Source organism: Carassius gibelio, chromosome B9 (assembly GCF_023724105.1).
Source record: "Carassius gibelio isolate Cgi1373 ecotype wild population from Czech Republic chromosome B9, carGib1.2-hapl.c, whole genome shotgun sequence".
Classification (NCBI taxonomy): domain Eukaryota; kingdom Metazoa; phylum Chordata; class Actinopteri; order Cypriniformes; family Cyprinidae; genus Carassius; species Carassius gibelio.
The window spans coordinates 17,180,442-17,197,104 of NC_068404.1; the positions used below are offsets into that span (position 1 = coordinate 17,180,442).

The following is a 16,663-nucleotide window of genomic DNA, read 5'->3' on the forward strand; positions in this document are numbered from 1 at the left end:
TTAAAATAATTTTATAATTTATCCTATGTAAATTCAAACATGCATTTTTCCAGTGATCCAATTTAATTGGATTTCTATATATATATATATATATATATATATATATATATGCACGTATAAAGCATGAGGCTGCATTTGCATGAAACAGAAGAGTAAATCTGGGTTATTCAGCAGATGGTTACATATGTTCTTGTTTAGCCCTCCAGCCTTTAGAGCTTCACAAAACACACTGGAAACAAATAAAATGATGCTGACACTGAAAGATTATGACAGATTACAATTTATTGAATGATCAGCTTTTAAACAGACAACAGATATAAAATGCTTACAATGCTGGAAAAAAAGGAGAGATCTCACTTGTAATACAGATATAGAAACAGTAAACCTAAGACGACAGAAAAAAATTCCCACTCTTCGCCCAAACAAAAAATGTGCAAAATTCAATACAATACAGTTGTATGCAGTAAACAGATTAGTCTCACTTTAAAAAAGCTGTAGTTTCTTTCGATTTCAAATTCTGAGAGGTTACACTCCATTTTCTCAATCTGTACTGAAATTTAAAGTGGTCAAAAAGTGCAATGAATCAACTATAGGGTAACTTTGGCACCACTTTAATTTGACCAAAGACATTAAGGCAGCAATTAAACTTTTCGGTTTTAGTGGGTTATTCACAGTGAAAAGATGAAACTGAAATTGAAGGAAAAGTGTAATTGAGATCTACAGTCTGATGAACACAAAGGATGCTGAATGACACATATTTCCAAAATGTTACCTAATGTGTAAGTAACAGACTTTATATTTCCTCCAAGTGGAATCGTCCGTTAAATCATTGATCCGGGAAGAAAACTATTAATTAAAATGCATGCAAATACAAAACACATCTGGGACTTTTTACAAACAGAGACTCAAATCTGAATATTACTTTATCTGCAAACAAAACGAAGCTATGAAGAGAAGTGCAATGATAGCTAGTTAATCTGCGTGTGTTAATACTAGTAATACATGTAGTAGGCTATTTAAAAAGTCTCGGAGTAAACAGCCAATTTTATTAGGCACACAACTAGAAATTTATGAATAAGAATAACTCCAATAGGCTACACCTCTCCAGCACGGATGAAACTTTACTCTTGTAGTGGAATGCCTATATACTGTACACGCTTAAATGCGACACATTTTGGCTTATTCTCGACAGAAAACATACTCTGTGTAGCTTGTCCAGGTTTTGTCCTCGTTTGGGTCGTTGCTAGAGTAAGCGCACGTGCCAGTGGAGCTGCACGCGACCATATGGAAGCCAAACTCTGACAGTTTGTCAAACGCCTGCTCGAGAAAATTGTATTTCAGATAATAGCGCGATGTGTACCTCTCCGGAGGACGGTCCGGGTCTCTGCTCTCGTTCAAAGTGTCTCCAAACACCTCCTTAGCCAGAGAGGTCTTCCCGCACACCGTGATCCTCGCGACTCGCCTGAATTTGGCGTCCGTCTGAATGTCTCTTCCGATTGTGTATGAGCCCCGGTAACCGACTGTGATGTAGCCCGACTTTTTGGACTCGAGGGAGGGCGAGTGAGTGGTGACAGCGACGGACACTGTGCGCGAGGCGTCGGGTCCCAGAAGCGGAGGCGCGCTCGGTTCCTCCGAGTCACTCTGGCAGATCTCATCGGTGATGGAGTTGTCTTTACTCATATTGGGACTCAAGAGCTTGGACAGGTCCCGCAGCTGAAAAAACTCAGCCTCCCGCTGTAATCTGCTCTTCTCTGGAAAATAGTCAGGCAAAACCAGATTTAAATCCCGTAGGTAGTCTAAAATGTATCGGAAAAGAAAGCCGTCCCTGTCCAGAAAGAAGCGACCTTTGCTGTCCCGTGCCAGCTCTGTCGGTGTTTTCTTACTAAACATGTCCCACAGAAGAGAATCCGGCACGGCTATTAAAGTCGTGTGCCGTGTCACATACACTTGTCCTCCCACATTTAGTTCAATAATGTCAGAAAACGGGGAGGCGGAATCCGCGCCGTTTGATATTCCACACTCGGGATCTGCCAAAGCCATCACGTCTGTTGATAAGCCTGTCACTCGCGACTGTGTGCAACGGGCTTCATAAAGACTCTAGATAAGGGCAGATTTTTGTTTAAATAGATTGTGGGAGGGGAGAGAAGACGGATGATGTTAACGCTTTAGTGGCAAAATTGGACCAACTGGTGTCGTGCCTCCTGCTGTCAGTGCTTCTTAGATGCTACTCTGACTCTTATCTGATGTTTCTTGAAAACTCATAATGTTTAAGGATAAATTACACTTAAATGTAGATAATAAATGGGAAAATGCAAAGACATATGGGTAAAGGAATCTTCTTCACCACAAACCGAGGATACAAATTGTCTTAGAAATTACAGTGTCAACATTTTCTCCCATGCGCTCCACATGACAAAGGAGAATAGCGACATCCAGTGGTGTAAAGTTGGAATAAAATTTGGCTTTTGTCTTCACAAGTGCAGCCTAACAGTAAAACAAAACAAAACTTAGCTTTTTTTAGTTTTTGTCTGGTATTTTTCCTCAAAAAGACTATTCTATCATCGGACCATTCAATATGTTAAACAATAGTAGGCCTACAATCCACTGAACACATAGCCTACTTCTCTTCTCTCCCTCAAAAGCTCAATTTCATTCCCATCAAAAATTAAATGTGGCGATACCCTGACTACAGTCTATATGTGGAGTCAGCCATTTTGTTTCCATTGGTTTATCAAAACTATTAAATCTAACCCTTTAATAAATCAAATTAAACATGCACTGAGCAAAAAAAAAAAAAAAAAAAAAAAATCCTGATCTGAAATCATGTTAAAAAAAAGAAAGCAGGTTTTTTAATTTAAGAAAGTACAACTAAGGATAAATTATATATATATATATATATATATATATATATATATATATATATATATGAAATTGAACATACAGTAATACAATTAATTTTAATTAATTAATAAAAAAAAAAAATCAGGCTTGGGCTGGAGCTAAAGGCTCTGATTGCATCTGTACACCAGAAGGGGCTAAGGCCCAGGGTGGAATTGAAGGTTGTGCCAGGATCTGTCCACTAGTAGGGGCTAAGACAGTACAACATGTTCCTGGTTCAACTTCCTTGTTGGTCCTGGAACAATATTCCAATTCACCAATCAGAATTGAGGGATAACTTTTCAGGAAATATCTGTTTTAGGCTTATGATCAGGGTAAGGTGGTTCTACACCTTTTTTAATCAGCTGTCATTTCACACTGATTTTAGTAATAAATTATGGTTATTGTTAGGTTTAGGTGTAGGAATTGGGTTTAGTCTATATTTTTGGACAGTAATATTGATCCAGGATCAACAAAAGATGTTGATCCAGGAACATGTCTTACTTTGCAAAATCACGGCGACCCTAAGACACAATATAATTAACTCAAGCATCAAAAATGAACTCAAACAACACATTTATCCATGTGTGAACAGCAAACCTGATGACACACGGGTCAGAATCTCAGGATAATATGAACAAGAGCACAAGTGATTATGTGTTTTGGAAAATGAATCCTGGTAGTGGGAGACAAAGAGGAATTGGAGGGGAAAATAAAAAATGGGGGGATGGGGCAAAGAATGGGTGAAGGGGCATATGAGAAAATGGTTTTCTTCTACTGTAGATCTCCCGTCAGATTAGAAATATTATTGTTTTGTTGCATGGCATGTGTTTTGCGAGAGTTCCTGATTTTTGGCTTTAAAATGAGATCAAAGCGTCCTTACAAAGCACTCTGGTTGACCAAGTTCTTCTGCATGGACTGATCACGAGGGAAGTTGGCCCACAGGCTCATTTAGGTTTCAATACTTACACATACAATATAATAACAGTACATGGCAACAGTACTTCAGATGAGAGAACTTTCATTATTCTATGTAGTGAGATACTGTAGCACATGTTGTACACCTTCAAACTCATTACTGTTGAACTGATTTTTAGCCAAGTCCCTATGTAAATGGTAAATGGAGTCCCTATGTACTCTATTTTTAGCAGAACTGACTGTCTAGGCAAGGCAGAGAAGTCTTTTGTCAGAAGACTAAGAAACCACTATAACAAATAAGGATCAAACCAAACAAAAGTTTGGCAGAGGATGCTGAATGAAGGAATTTATTGATTTATTTACAGTAACTGACAGTATTCCATTGTTTGGTCTTTGAACTTTTCTCTTCTAATATTTTTCATCTGTAAGATCTCTGTACAGTAGTGTAGTGGAAGTAAACTTTTGTTAAAGTTTATTGCTGAATTTTACAGCATCTGCACCCTTCTATTTATGTTGTATACTGTAACAGACATTACCTAACAAAAGAGTTTCTATTTCCCAAAAGGAGGTTTTAAAAACAATGTTTTGAACAGATCTCACTAGTGTTCTCTAGGCAGTGAAGTAGTGTGTGTATTTGACAGGTTTGTGAATCACCTGAGGCCAAAGTTTGAGTCTGACAAAAGAGAACATGTTTTTGACTAAACTATTTTTTTGACTAAAATATTTTTTATATTGATTTTGACCAGGAAGTTTGAAGTTTGCACAAGTTTGTGTGAAGTCTTGAGATTGCGTTTATAGTTGTGAGAAATTGTGAATTATTTCATGAATAGTGTGTTAGCAGTCAGAAAAGACTATAAAAGCATCAGGAAAAGTGACTTTAAACTTTAAACTGTTCTATAAAACACCTGTAAGACACTCAAATAATAAATCCAACACTTAGAATCTTTAAAACTTAGAATCTTTAAAACCACAGGAAAGTCTATAATTTAATACTCTATGAAAATACATTAAACAATATTATAGTCTTATCTTTCTTTCAGTTTACAGGGGTCACGCTCTTGTGACATTTTGAGGAACCAGTGACTGACAGAAGACAGACTCTGACTATTGCAAAAGAAATTCCAGATTTCACAAATGCTGGAGATGCACACTTTTAGTGTTCATAGAAGTTCATGAAATATGATGTCATATCATAATATCATGTGATTTGAAAATGGACCTGTTTTCAGTTTCATTCAATTCACTCTGATTTCGTGAAATGATTTTCATTTTGTGTAAAATAAAAAAATAAAATGTTAAATATATATTATTTAAAATATTTTCCAATGTGTGAATGTGTAATACCATTTCTAAATAAAAGCAGTAATAATTATAATTATAATTGTTATTATTTATTTTTTGGTTTTACATTTTATGCATATTTTTTATGAATAATATTTTGTTGAAATATATTGTAAAATCTAAACATACAGTATTATTGAAAATTAGCCATGTTCTTGAGAATAATGTGAACTTTAATGCCATGAGGTTGTTTCAAATTGTGAAACAATGCTTCACGCTGTTGTGGTTAAGTAACTTTGGAAAGTCAGTGGTTGGCAAGCCAGTTTTGCTTATAGGAACATGTATATAAGGCGAACGGTACCACGCTGAACTCACAGTAGGATTCAGACCTCACACAATGATCAGAAAGGTACTTCTAATCATTTATTTCTTGTAGTATTTCTTTGCAGATACATCAATGTAATTCATCCAGCTATTCTCTACACATATATTTCTTCTTTTGCTACTTTTAAAATTATAATGCATCCAAAATTTATTTGTGCTATTGACAGACTATGCAAAATATTATAATTCAATAATAATAATAATTTCCTCAGGGAGTTACTGAGAGTTTTGGGGCAGCAGTGTCCTGTCTGAGCACATCTCATCTGACAGATGAAGTGATAAGGAGGAGTAAGCGAATGATACTGGACACGCTGGGAGTGGGATTGCTTGGAACCAGCACCCCAGTCTTTAACACAGTACTTCAGTTCAGCCAAGTAAGGATAGTGTTTACAATGGAGGAATAGTATTCAGTTGTCCTTTTTTAATGTATCTCATGTTTTATGTACATTTCTTTGATCATTTATAAATCAGAGGCAGCAAGCGCTAGAAAACAGCAAGGTCTGGGGCAGACCAGGATTATCTCTTCCACCTCACTATGCTGCCTTTGTTAATGGAGTTGCGGTAGGTCATTTTAAATAATCACGTTCAGATACTCTGGTAAATACATATACTTGTGATAAAAACAATTGTTTACTTATTTCTCTTTTTAAGGCATGAATGTATTCTCTCAGACTGATAATGGGATGCATTTCTGTGATCTTTTAGGTGCACTCTATGGACTTTGATGACACCTGGCATCCAGCCACTCACCCCTCCGGCGCTGTGTTGCCGGCTCTCCTAGCACTGGCTGAAACTTTACCTGTTAAACCCTCCGGCCTCGAGCTGTTGCTGGCTTTCAATGTAGGCATAGAGGTTCAGGGGAGACTCCTGAGGTTTTCTAAAGAGGCATACAACATTCCCAAAAGGTAAAGCTAAAGTGTATATTTATGTACTATTTAAATGAAATATAGCAAGTCAAATAAAACCAAATAAAATAACTGGCCCTAATTTTAAAGCCTGTGATTTTGAATTTAAAAAAGAGAAGTATGTACACTCAATTTTAGTACCTGGGGATGAAAGTGAAACTTTGTATGTTCTGATGTATGTTTGACATTTCAAAGTAATCAGAGGCATTGCATTTTTCATTTTTATGTGTAAAGCTGAATTTTCCACAGCATTACTCCAGTCTTCAGTGTCACCGATCCTTCAGAAATCATTCTAATAGGCTAATTTGCTACTCAGTAAACGCTCATTATTATTATTATCAATGTTAAAAAAGTGACACTTTTTGGTATTCTTTCATGAATAAGATCAGTGTTTATTTCAAACAGAAATATTTTATAATAATGTGAAATGTCTTTATGATCACTTAAAACTAAAAAGTATTAAATTATTGAAAAATTGTACTAACTCTAAATATTTGGACATCAGTGTACATTTCTGACAGTTGGAATGTACACAAACTAATTATTAGTTAAGTAAGGCATAGCTAACTGATGACAGGCTGTTGAATTATTAGAAAAATAATGCACACTGAGGTGGTGATGTTTCTAACAGTTGGAATGAACATGTTCAGTTAAGTATATTAATGAAATATTTTAATGACTGTAAGCCTATATTCATAAAATTAGAGCAGAACAAATTTCTAAATTGTTAAAAGCTCTACTGGAAACTGATTTTAATGCAAAAAAAAAAGGCTGTCCTCACCTTCACCATTTAATAAATAAAGACAATTTCATATATTATATATATTTATTTTTAATCCATGTGTCCCTCTCAGGTTCCACCCGCCTGCAGTTGTTGGGATTATGGGCAGCGCAGCTGCTACCGCTAAACTTTTGGGTCTCCCGTCGGCCCAGAGCATAGCAGCTCTAGCGATAGCCTGCTCATCTGCTGGAGCACCCATGGCAAACGCTGCGACTCAAACCAAACCTCTCCACATGGGCAATGCTGCCCGGGGGGGTCTGGAGGCCTCCCAACTCGCTCTCCTCGGCCTGGAGGGTAACACACAGATTCTGGATCTGGAATCAGGCTTCGGGGCCTTCTATCCAGATTATGTCCCTCACCCACTGGCTGAGGTCAGCCCTAATTCTCATTACAGGTGGGTGTTAGAAGACCAGAACATTGCACAGAAGCGCTTTCCCGCCCACCTCGGGATGCACTGGGTGGCGGATGCAGCAATAGAAGCGAGGGCGAAATTTTTGGACAAATTTCCAAATGCAGATCTCAGTCAAATCAAGAAGATCACTCTCAGAGTTCCCTCATCCAGATATGTAAACTGCCCTCTTCCGCAAAGCGAGCACCAGGCCAGACACTCTTTCCAGTTCAACTGCTGTACCGCACTGCTGGATGGAGAGGTCACCGTCGACTCCTTCAGCGAAAGCCAGATAAACAGGAGTGCCCTAAAGGAGATGCTTCTGAAAGTACATTTGGAAAATCCACAAGACAATCACTCGAGCTTTGAAAAAATGTATTGCGAAATTGCAGTGGAGACAACTCAGGGGGAAACGTTCTCTGCGCGCTGCAACACTTTTTATGGTCACTGGAGGAAACCACTTAGTCATGAGGATCTGGAGAGGAAGTTCAGGGCTAATGCTTCAACTGTGCTGACCTCTGATGTTGTGGAGGGTATTATTTACACTGTAGACCGTCTGGACACAAATCAAGACTGTTCAATGCTTTGGTCATACATGCACTTTAACAAGCACGTGATGCACAGAAATGAGCGCCGCTACTCAGCTTTGGCCTGAATTATTGTGTAAAGTGGCATCATAAAAATAAAAAATAAAAAACACCTGGCTACGCGTTCTGTGCTAGACTAACTGACACTTGTCATGGCACTTGTATACTGTTGTTGATCTCTTGTTGCTCCGACTGCTTCTATTGTTCTCATTTGTAAGTCGCTTTGGATAAAAGTGTATGGTAAATGATTAAATGAAAATTTATGCTAATATATCATAATAAGTATAATAAGTATAATAATAAGTATCATATTGAAACTTGTCATTACTTTGTTCCTTATTCTCACGTTCGTAGATTTGTACCACGTATGGTTCTGAAATATTTCCTACCAACTTTTGGATGGTAAAAATGGTAAATATAAATTCTAATGAGGTTGTGTTGTGACTTAAATCTAAAATCTGCATTTTATATTACAACCGAATTATGTACTCACCAAAACCAACTCTCACTTTGTGATTAGGAAGTATTTATTTTGGATCTTGTCTATATATTTGACATGCATTTTTCAGTGTATTCTGGCTACCTTACAGTATTTCTGCAATGTCAGATTTTTTTTTTTTTAAATACACAGCATTAAGTAATAATGTTTTTTTCATCAAATGCAGTTTTTCCCAGAAAGTGAAGAGTAAGTTCCTTTCTCTTAAACTGAAAGTGGAGGGAGACAATAGTTTTGTACATTTTCACATTTCTGAATGAAAGGTTTCACATCATTTTTTTTTTTTGCATTGTTTTTACATCACTATGTTTTCTGTTCTGTTTCTGTTTTATTCTATTCCATGTTGAAATGATCTTTGTTGTATTTGTTGTTTATCTAATAAAGTCATTTACATTACCACTGAAAACGTTGATGTTTCTGAAAGTCTCATGCCTAGCCAGACTGCATTTATTTGATAAAAAATACAGCAAAAACAGTAATATTGTGAAATATTATTACAATTTAAAATAACAGTTTTATATTTTAATAAATATCATTTATTCCTGTGATGATAGCAGCCATTACTCCAGACTTCAGTGTTGCATGATCCTTCAAAATTCATGCTGATTTGATGCTCCAGATCAATATAATTCCCCCCTTGCTGAATAAAAGCTTTTGAGCGGTACTTTATCACCTTTATGGTGTATTTCTAGAAAACAGGGACAAACTAAAGTTATGTAACTGATTGACCTTCAGACTTAAAAAAAGGCATTCGATGTTCAGATGTCATCACAAAGGATTTCTCCAATTTCTCCTCATTATTCCATCTGTAACAAAGTCTAAACAGTCTTAATGAGACAAATATGTCACTTGTTTATTCAGACACTGGAATTGTTATATACAAATATTAAAAAGACAGGGCCAATTGATTAGTTTTGCAGGAATTCAGGAAAGTTTCAGCAACTCCTGAACCATCTCTCCAATCCTATCAAATATTTCATGTAGTGGTGCTTTGCACATGAAAGCGCAGGTGGTCACAATATATTTTTTCTCATCAACATGAGCCTCATTCACATGCTTGCCGATGTGCTTGCAGCCAAGTGGAGAAATAGCTTCCGCTGTGTCTGGAACATCTGGATACCTCACAGTGTTGTCTTTTCATATTAATATCAAAATCTAAAAAAAATAATTGTGTATAAAACACATGACTTTGTATAAACAGAGCTCTGCCTTTTCTGTGGGTTAAAATCAGTTTCTTTGTTGTTCCATCATGTTCTGCTAAACAAGGACAAATTATTTCAATGATACTAGCATTCAAATGTTTAAAGTTGATAAGATTTCCTTAATGTTTCTGAAACAAGTCTCTTATGCTCACCAATGATGCATTTATTTGATCAAATATCTATAGAATAAAATCTAATTAAATTATTAAATCTTCAAAATTACTAAAACTTTACTATTAAAAGGAAAACTATAAAATAAAAATGAACAAAATATATATTAATGCCTTTACCATGACTTTCAATCAGCTTAATGCATCCTTGCTGAATAAAAGTATTAATTTCTTGGGAGAAAAAAAATTGGGTATTGGTGTGAAAGACAACAAACTTTTTGTATGCAAATTGATGACATAAACACATGCAGCTCTAAGCACAAGTTTCTATATGTTTGAGTTTGTTCTGTGCACAACTTTTATATTTACTAAAAGTCACATAATTTACCTCATTGTCATGGCCAACAGTCACTTCACAGCCAGGGAAAACCTTAGCAGCCAGCACAGGTGAGATGCAGCACAATGGTCTTCTCAGCATGGAAGGCCTCCAGCGATGTTTTAATCTGCTCATTGACCGAGCAGTCTTTACCCTGGACAGCCCAGCTACACAGGTTCTTGGCTGCTCCAAAGCCACCTGCAAAATAATGTTAAAACAACACTAACCGAAATGCTGAGCTGAACAGTATATGGACAGAATATATCCAGAAGTAGTGTTTTAACCAGGGAAGATGATGGCATCCAGATCTTTTACGTTGAGCTCAGAGAGGTCTTGCATCACCCCGGACAAGTCTGGCACTCTCCACAAGCACATTTCTCTTTTCCCCTGTTGGAGAGCCTTTCAACTGATCTACAACATTCATCTGATCAGTGTTGGGTGCAAATATCTTCACCTGTGGGAAGGTTAGAAAAGAACAATATTAATTATTTTTTATGTTACTTTGCAAGGTAGGATGAAAATTATTTAACAGCTAAAAAAAAAGGAACAAATATGTACAATATTTAATAGGTGCACTGTTTCTATGTCAGGAGTGAAGTGCAATGTGTTACTATCCATTCATACAGTTGTGCGATCTCCATGTTTAAATAAATAAGTGATCTGATATAAATAAAATTAACTCAACTAGTCATGTGCTCTAGATGGATCAACTGTTTATTGCATTGGTATTATACTATGCGTTGTTATGAGCTCTGCTATTGCATTCTATGAATTGGAGATTATTAGAGCTGATAATCGGAGGTTCAGATGTAAATTTACAGTAGCTTGCTGACGGCACAAATGAACCAGAACCGCAGACGCCTCGTGAATTTCACTTCCATCAAAGACACCACAGCAGTGCCAACACACGCTTTCCCATTCTATAAGCGAAACAAAATCGCAAATTCAACGAAGATCGCAATTAACTTGAAAGACTGCAAACTTTTTCCTTTCTTAATTGAGTAAGTTATAGTCTTGCCCCTGAGGAAGAGAGTGATTTAAATGTTTTTTTAATGAATCGTTAATTCGAGTAGGATATTTTAGTGAAACAGTCAAAAATTAAAAGAGCTAAAAAGAGTTAAAAACTAGCCTGAACCAGAGAACTGAGATACGTCTCTTTCGAACATTTAGAACGTCTGAATTGGTTAATTTAAAGAAGGAGGAAAACCAACATTGTTAAATGTAAATTATTATTTAGGTTCAAAATGACTTTTTGAATTAACTTTTTTATGAGTATAAACATGCAGCAAACTGGGACACATGAAATTACACTTTTTTCATAAAATGGTAATAAACGAGTTAAAGTTTTAGAACACGTAATATCGAGGTAGAATCGTGGAATAATTTTTAACCGGTTCTTTGAAATGAACCGTTCTAATAGCTCCAGCTCCCAAGTCTCCCAGCTCCGGATAGTGGAACTTTTATTTTGAAATGACTCTTTTCACAAAGAGTCGTTTCCGTTTCCAGTCAAGCTACTTTGCGTAGCGCATGCAATGTAATGTAGTTAGTTGTTATGGTACGTTTATCCGTTAACATATCGCAATAACATGGGTATTTAAGTGAATAACATTAAATTATTTTATGCAGTTGTGGTCACTGTATAACGCTAGTCTATTTATTGAGTGTTGAACTGGACATGATTAATTATAACTAGCTCGCTAGCTAATAACCTTCCTAAGTAACGTTAGCGTTGAAGTCAACGTCAGTCAGTGTGTAACGTTAATCATGGCAGGACTGTATCGAGCTCTTCTAACATCTGCCTCCAGTGTCACAAAGGTGAGATTCTTTCACATTTCATCGTGCTAACTTATTTGATAACCATGTCGAAAAAAGCGTTTAACAAAATTTTCATTTCAGAATCTGACACAAGCCACATCGTGTCGCACTAAATTCACTAAGAGTCGCATCCCTCCACAAGTAAGCGACGGTTCAGATGTACTTCTGCATCGTTTTATTCGATTCATTTTATTGAACTTAATTACATCACACCATATTTTCCTGTCCTGCAGGTATTTGAGGAACGAGCAAAAGAACATGACAAGTATGGTGGTGATCCAGAACACCCACATAAACTGCACATAGTGACACGAGTTAAAAGCACAATGAGACGACCCTATTGGGAAAAGAAGGTTGTGAAGAGTTTGGGGCTTATGAAGGTGAGATGTGGTCTTTTTTTTATTTTATTTTTTTTTATTACAGTATTATAATAAGTAATTATCATATTTAAATGAAAAATTATTCATTATATCATGTTCTGTATTACCAGGCACATGAACCCCGTATCCACAAGAACACCCCATCAGTGAATAATCTACTGAAAATCATTAAGCATCTAGTGAGGTAAGCTGAACTTACACATTTAAATCAGTTCAAGCTGATTGCGTACCATTAGAAAAAAAAAACGTATTAAAATAATATCTTTATCTGCAGGATTGAGCCTCTCAAGCTCCCCTATGGATTGCCTGCTGAGGAGGACATGGCGAACACATATCTGAACAGCAAAGGCGAGCTGGTGGTGAAACGTCTCTTGAAACCACTTGAGCAAAAAGCCATTGAATCATAGAATTTGTGTGGCCTACCATTTGTGCTGTGTTTTTGTTGTTTAATAAAGATTTGAATACCAGTCTTCTTTACTGTAGCTCAAACAGTAGAGCATTCCCAGGGAAAGCAAGAACCAATAAAATGTAAATTTGTACCTAGGATACACATTTGTTTTGGGTATCCTGTATGGGTAAATGTGTACATTAGGATACACATGTTGCTTTGGATAATATTGACAGCCAGTTGCATGAATGTAAAATGAAAATTACTAGATCTTTGTCTTCTATAAAACATCAGTCACTGAGGTGATGTAATATTTAAATTACTAATATATTAATTGAGACAAAAAAAATAAATAAAACTGAACAATATTAATTGACATGAACAAAACAGGCATATTATATAATTTTTTAATAAGTCATGTATTGCTATAAAAGAAAAAAAAAATGCACATCCTTCTCATCAATGGGAGAAAGAGGTGGCAATTCTTAGTGGAATACAGAAGTTTGCTTCCTTGGCACTTGTCCAATGCTTGCTGATCTGAGCATCAGTCCATCAGAGGCAAAAATAACGAGTTTTAAGTTTGCACCATTGTTTAAATGCATCTGATTCTTCTGTCTTACAAAAATGCCATTTTCAGAATTAGTGCTAACGACAGAAGCTTCACCAGAATTATGCTCCATAGAAAAGGTTTGCGTCTGTACATTAAAACCTAAAGAGGTATAAAATTAAGTATAAATACCCTATCAGGTGGTATTCAGTCATCTTAACATGGGCAAACATAAGGGAAAGGTGAGAGACAAGAAATTAAAAAGACACTGCAAAAATACAAACAAAAATGTGACCACAAAGTGGTGTTACAAGATTTAGGACTGTTATGTAGGAAGCCCTGAGAAAGACGGAGCTTGATGTTTTGGTCTTCTAATCCTCATCAGATTCAGAGTCTGAGTCATAACCTTTGCCTCTGATGGTCTTTTTCTCCACCTTGGTAAACTTTGACCCGGACTTCTGTCCAGTAGTTGGTGGCTCCAATAGATTCCCACTAGAAGGAAAAAAAGAGAGAAATTTAAAGTGGTTTTAATAAAACAAAGAAATTAATACTTTTCACTATTCAGCAATGACACAATAAATTGACCCGAAGTTACAGTAAAGAAATTTACATTATAAAATAATAATTAAAAAATGCTGTTCTATTGAAATATCGATTCATTAAAGTATCATAAAAAAATTCTGGTTTCAACATACATAAAAATAAGAAAAGTATTTTGAGCACCAAATCAGCATATTACAATGATTTCTGAAGGATCATGTGACTCTGAATACTGTAGTAATGACTGCTGAAAATTCACCTTTGCCATCACAGGAATAAATGACATTTCACCCTGTATCACCTCAGTGTGTTTAACTATCGAACTCTCTCCTTCACTTACCTGTAGTTAATGATATCCGAGCAGCCCAGTCTCCACTCCAACATTTCAGTAGGGAATTCATCTGTGTTACCCAGATCGTTGAAGCCCACAACATAATCCTTAGTCTTCCCGTCCTTCACCAGAGCCAGTGTGGGAAGGACCTTGATCCTCAGCCTCTCGGTTAGGAATGGAGCCTTCTCAACGTTTAGTTTGATGAACTTTGTTTCCAGATGTTTCTTCGCCAAAACAGCTAGATGCTTGTCCAAAATTTTGCATCTTTGGAAAATAAATTAAATACTGAAAATATCTGTTTGCAAATTTGATTTAAAATCCAAAAATACAAGGATAACATAAGAAAAGAAAAAAAATGTCCTCAAATACCTAAAGGTAGAGTCTCTGTAGAAATGGCAGACCACACTTTTGCTTTCTTTAACCTCAGAAAAGAAATCCTTCTCACTTGGGATCTCTCTGTATTCACCATGTCCTTTAGATATCCACTCCTGAGGACAGACACATACAACAGATCACAAAGTTTAATCACATAAGTGAAGGAATCTGATCTATTTCAATGCATTGTAATAAGCCCCCCACCTAGATCCTCACTCATTTTGAATAAACATTGTAATGCTACATTGTAAACATGATCAGAATTTAGATCAAGATTTCTTTAAAAACATACAGAAATAATACTCGCCTGCTTCTGTTTCTGAGCCTTCTTAAGTGCCTCAAGCCTTCTCTCCTTCAGTCGCTCCAGCTCATCTTCATCCATGCGCTCTAACTTCTCCAGTTTGGCATCCAGCTGCTCTTCCACCATCCGTGCTGAATGCAGCACCTGCTGCTCCAGAGCCTTCGCAACAACCTCCATGGACTGACTGGCCATTTCCTCTCACTGCCTCTTAGAAATACAGCACAATTTTGGTTGCAATTACATTCTGACAAGAAGCCTAACATACCATTTAAAAAGAGTAGACAGGGAACTTAATTATTCGAATAAAGACAAACATGCCGACTTGACTTTCTCTAACGTTAGTACCTATGTCTGTGTCTCATCGACAGTTGATGATTTCAACACAGGCTGTTAGCTTTTGTAAATAAGACCGGTTGGGCTTTGTGTCAAATCGTGCTAGTGCTAGCGTGTTGCTTGGGCTTCCAAGCACCATGGTAACAGCAGCTCTGATCGCTAACAAAGACTAATAATTATCGATTGCCTGGTTAATCGGAAAGAACACTCTCCAGAAAGCAACAACAAACTAGAAATAATTTAACTAACATGACATTTTAAAACATATTACTATTTTCATGTAGGTCAGGGAAGAGAGCACTTACCGAAGCCGGTGTAGCAGTCGATTCTGTTCCTTCTTCTTCTTCTTCTTCTTTGGTGTTTATTGGAGATTGGCAACCTAACTTATTGGTGCATTACCGCCACCGACTGGAATGGAGTATGGATAGGGATATTATAGCTTATAAATAAACAAAAAAACAATCAAAACAAATAAACAAACTGGAAAATAATACAAAACAAATAAACAAACAAACAATCAAAACAAATTATATTCTTTTGTATAATTTACTTACTTTCAAAAATTTAATAATATAATCATACAACTTGCTATCTTTTTTCCCTAATAAACCTGGCAATGTAAAGTCATGATGTTTTGCTATCTTAAGTGACTGAATAAGGTGATGTCTCTCATTATTATATTTCATACAATGAAAAAGTTCATGCTCAACTGTTTCTTGTTGACAACAGTATATGCATTCCCCAGTTGGATGCTTTGCAATCTTATATATAGTGTACTATTAAGTCCTGTATGACCTATTCTCATCCGAGTTATAATACTTTCTTCTCTACGATTCCTGCTTTCCCTCCTCCCAGAACCAACTTGATTTTGTATATTATGTAAGTGTCTGCCTAATTCAGTATCATCCCAATGTATCTGCCATACTGAGTACGCATATTTCCTAATATATGCTTTAGCTTCCATTTTGCTTAATGGAACTTTTTTAATTTTAGAGTTTGTTTTGCCAGAATATCCACCTTCTCATTTCCTTCCACACCAACATGAGCAGGAACCCAAATGAATTGTGTTTCTTTGCCTTTAACCTTCAAATTATATATCTTATGGAAAATTTCATTAATTATGTCCATTCTAAAAGATGACCTGCCAGATTTTATACTTTCCAGTGCAGAATAACTATCAGATGCAATAACTGTGTACATTATTTCTTTCTCCTCTAACCACTGCAAGGCCAATAATATTGCTAATAACTCTGTTGTATAAACTGACAAATGACGATTCTGTTCCCCTTTACGCAAACATACTACAATTCTTGCGTAGTTGCCGAGTTACTATACGTACGATCAGAAC

The 16,663-nt window shown here is 36.3% G+C and overlaps 4 protein-coding genes and 1 pseudogene across 4 annotated transcripts; 2 read left to right on the forward strand and 3 right to left on the reverse strand.

The window, feature by feature from the left end:
- Nucleotides 1–262: 262 nt before the first annotated feature.
- Nucleotides 263–2,615, reverse strand: LOC127964481 (BTB/POZ domain-containing protein KCTD12-like). The gene has a single exon (XM_052564699.1). It carries the CDS (start codon nt 2,038–2,040, stop codon nt 1,180–1,182), a length of 861 nt encoding a protein of 286 aa, XP_052420659.1. The 5' UTR covers nt 2,041–2,615; the 3' UTR covers nt 263–1,179.
- Nucleotides 2,616–5,373: 2,758 nt separating this feature from the next.
- Nucleotides 5,374–9,023, forward strand: LOC127964351 (cis-aconitate decarboxylase-like). The gene is made up of 5 exons (XM_052564521.1): nt 5,374–5,485; nt 5,673–5,834; nt 5,932–6,021; nt 6,166–6,365; nt 7,220–9,023. Exons 1-5 carry the CDS (start codon nt 5,474–5,476, stop codon nt 8,187–8,189), a joined length of 1,434 nt encoding a protein of 477 aa, XP_052420481.1. The 5' UTR covers nt 5,374–5,473; the 3' UTR covers nt 8,190–9,023.
- Nucleotides 9,024–9,188: 165 nt separating this feature from the next.
- Nucleotides 9,189–11,647, reverse strand: LOC127965501 (glutamine amidotransferase-like class 1 domain-containing protein 3, mitochondrial; annotated as a pseudogene).
- A 139-nt stretch (nt 11,648–11,786) lies between these two features.
- Nucleotides 11,787–12,967, forward strand: mrpl30 (mitochondrial ribosomal protein L30). Its single transcript, XM_052566324.1, has 5 exons — nt 11,787–12,120; nt 12,202–12,261; nt 12,354–12,500; nt 12,611–12,684; nt 12,775–12,967. Exons 1-5 carry the CDS (start codon nt 12,070–12,072, stop codon nt 12,905–12,907), a joined length of 465 nt encoding a protein of 154 aa, XP_052422284.1. The 5' UTR covers nt 11,787–12,069; the 3' UTR covers nt 12,908–12,967.
- A 314-nt stretch (nt 12,968–13,281) lies between these two features.
- Nucleotides 13,282–15,740, reverse strand: txndc9 (thioredoxin domain containing 9). The gene is made up of 5 exons (XM_052566323.1): nt 15,621–15,740; nt 14,989–15,189; nt 14,676–14,794; nt 14,316–14,570; nt 13,282–13,927 (listed from the first exon to the last, which is right to left on the reverse strand). The coding sequence occupies exons 2-5, from the start codon at nt 15,172–15,174 to the stop codon at nt 13,807–13,809; spliced, it is 681 nt and encodes a 226-aa protein (XP_052422283.1). The 5' UTR covers nt 15,175–15,189; nt 15,621–15,740; the 3' UTR covers nt 13,282–13,806.
- Between the last annotated feature and the right edge of the window lie 923 nt (nt 15,741–16,663).

Coding starts and splice junctions, on each gene's coding strand:
- LOC127964481 (XM_052564699.1), bottom strand. CDS start 2,040: ATGGCTTTGGCAGATCCCGAGTGTGGAATATCAAACGGCGCGGATTCC.
- LOC127964351 (XM_052564521.1), top strand. Junction 6,022..6,165: donor CCTTTGTTAATGGAGTTGCG/GTAGGTCATTTT, acceptor GTGATCTTTTAG/GTGCACTCTATGGACTTTGA. Junction 6,366..7,219: donor GCATACAACATTCCCAAAAG/GTAAAGCTAAAG, acceptor TGTCCCTCTCAG/GTTCCACCCGCCTGCAGTTG.
- mrpl30 (XM_052566324.1), top strand. CDS start 12,070: ATGGCAGGACTGTATCGAGCTCTTCTAACATCTGCCTCCAGTGTCACA. Junction 12,262..12,353: donor AGAGTCGCATCCCTCCACAA/GTAAGCGACGGT, acceptor CCTGTCCTGCAG/GTATTTGAGGAACGAGCAAA. Junction 12,685..12,774: donor ATCATTAAGCATCTAGTGAG/GTAAGCTGAACT, acceptor CTTTATCTGCAG/GATTGAGCCTCTCAAGCTCC.
- txndc9 (XM_052566323.1), bottom strand. CDS start 15,174: ATGGCCAGTCAGTCCATGGAGGTTGTTGCGAAGGCTCTGGAGCAGCAG. Junction 14,795..14,988: donor AGGCTCAGAAACAGAAGCAG/GCGAGTATTATT, acceptor GTCTGTCCTCAG/GAGTGGATATCTAAAGGACA. Junction 13,928..14,315: donor TCGGATATCATTAACTACAG/GTAAGTGAAGGA, acceptor TTTTCCTTCTAG/TGGGAATCTATTGGAGCCAC.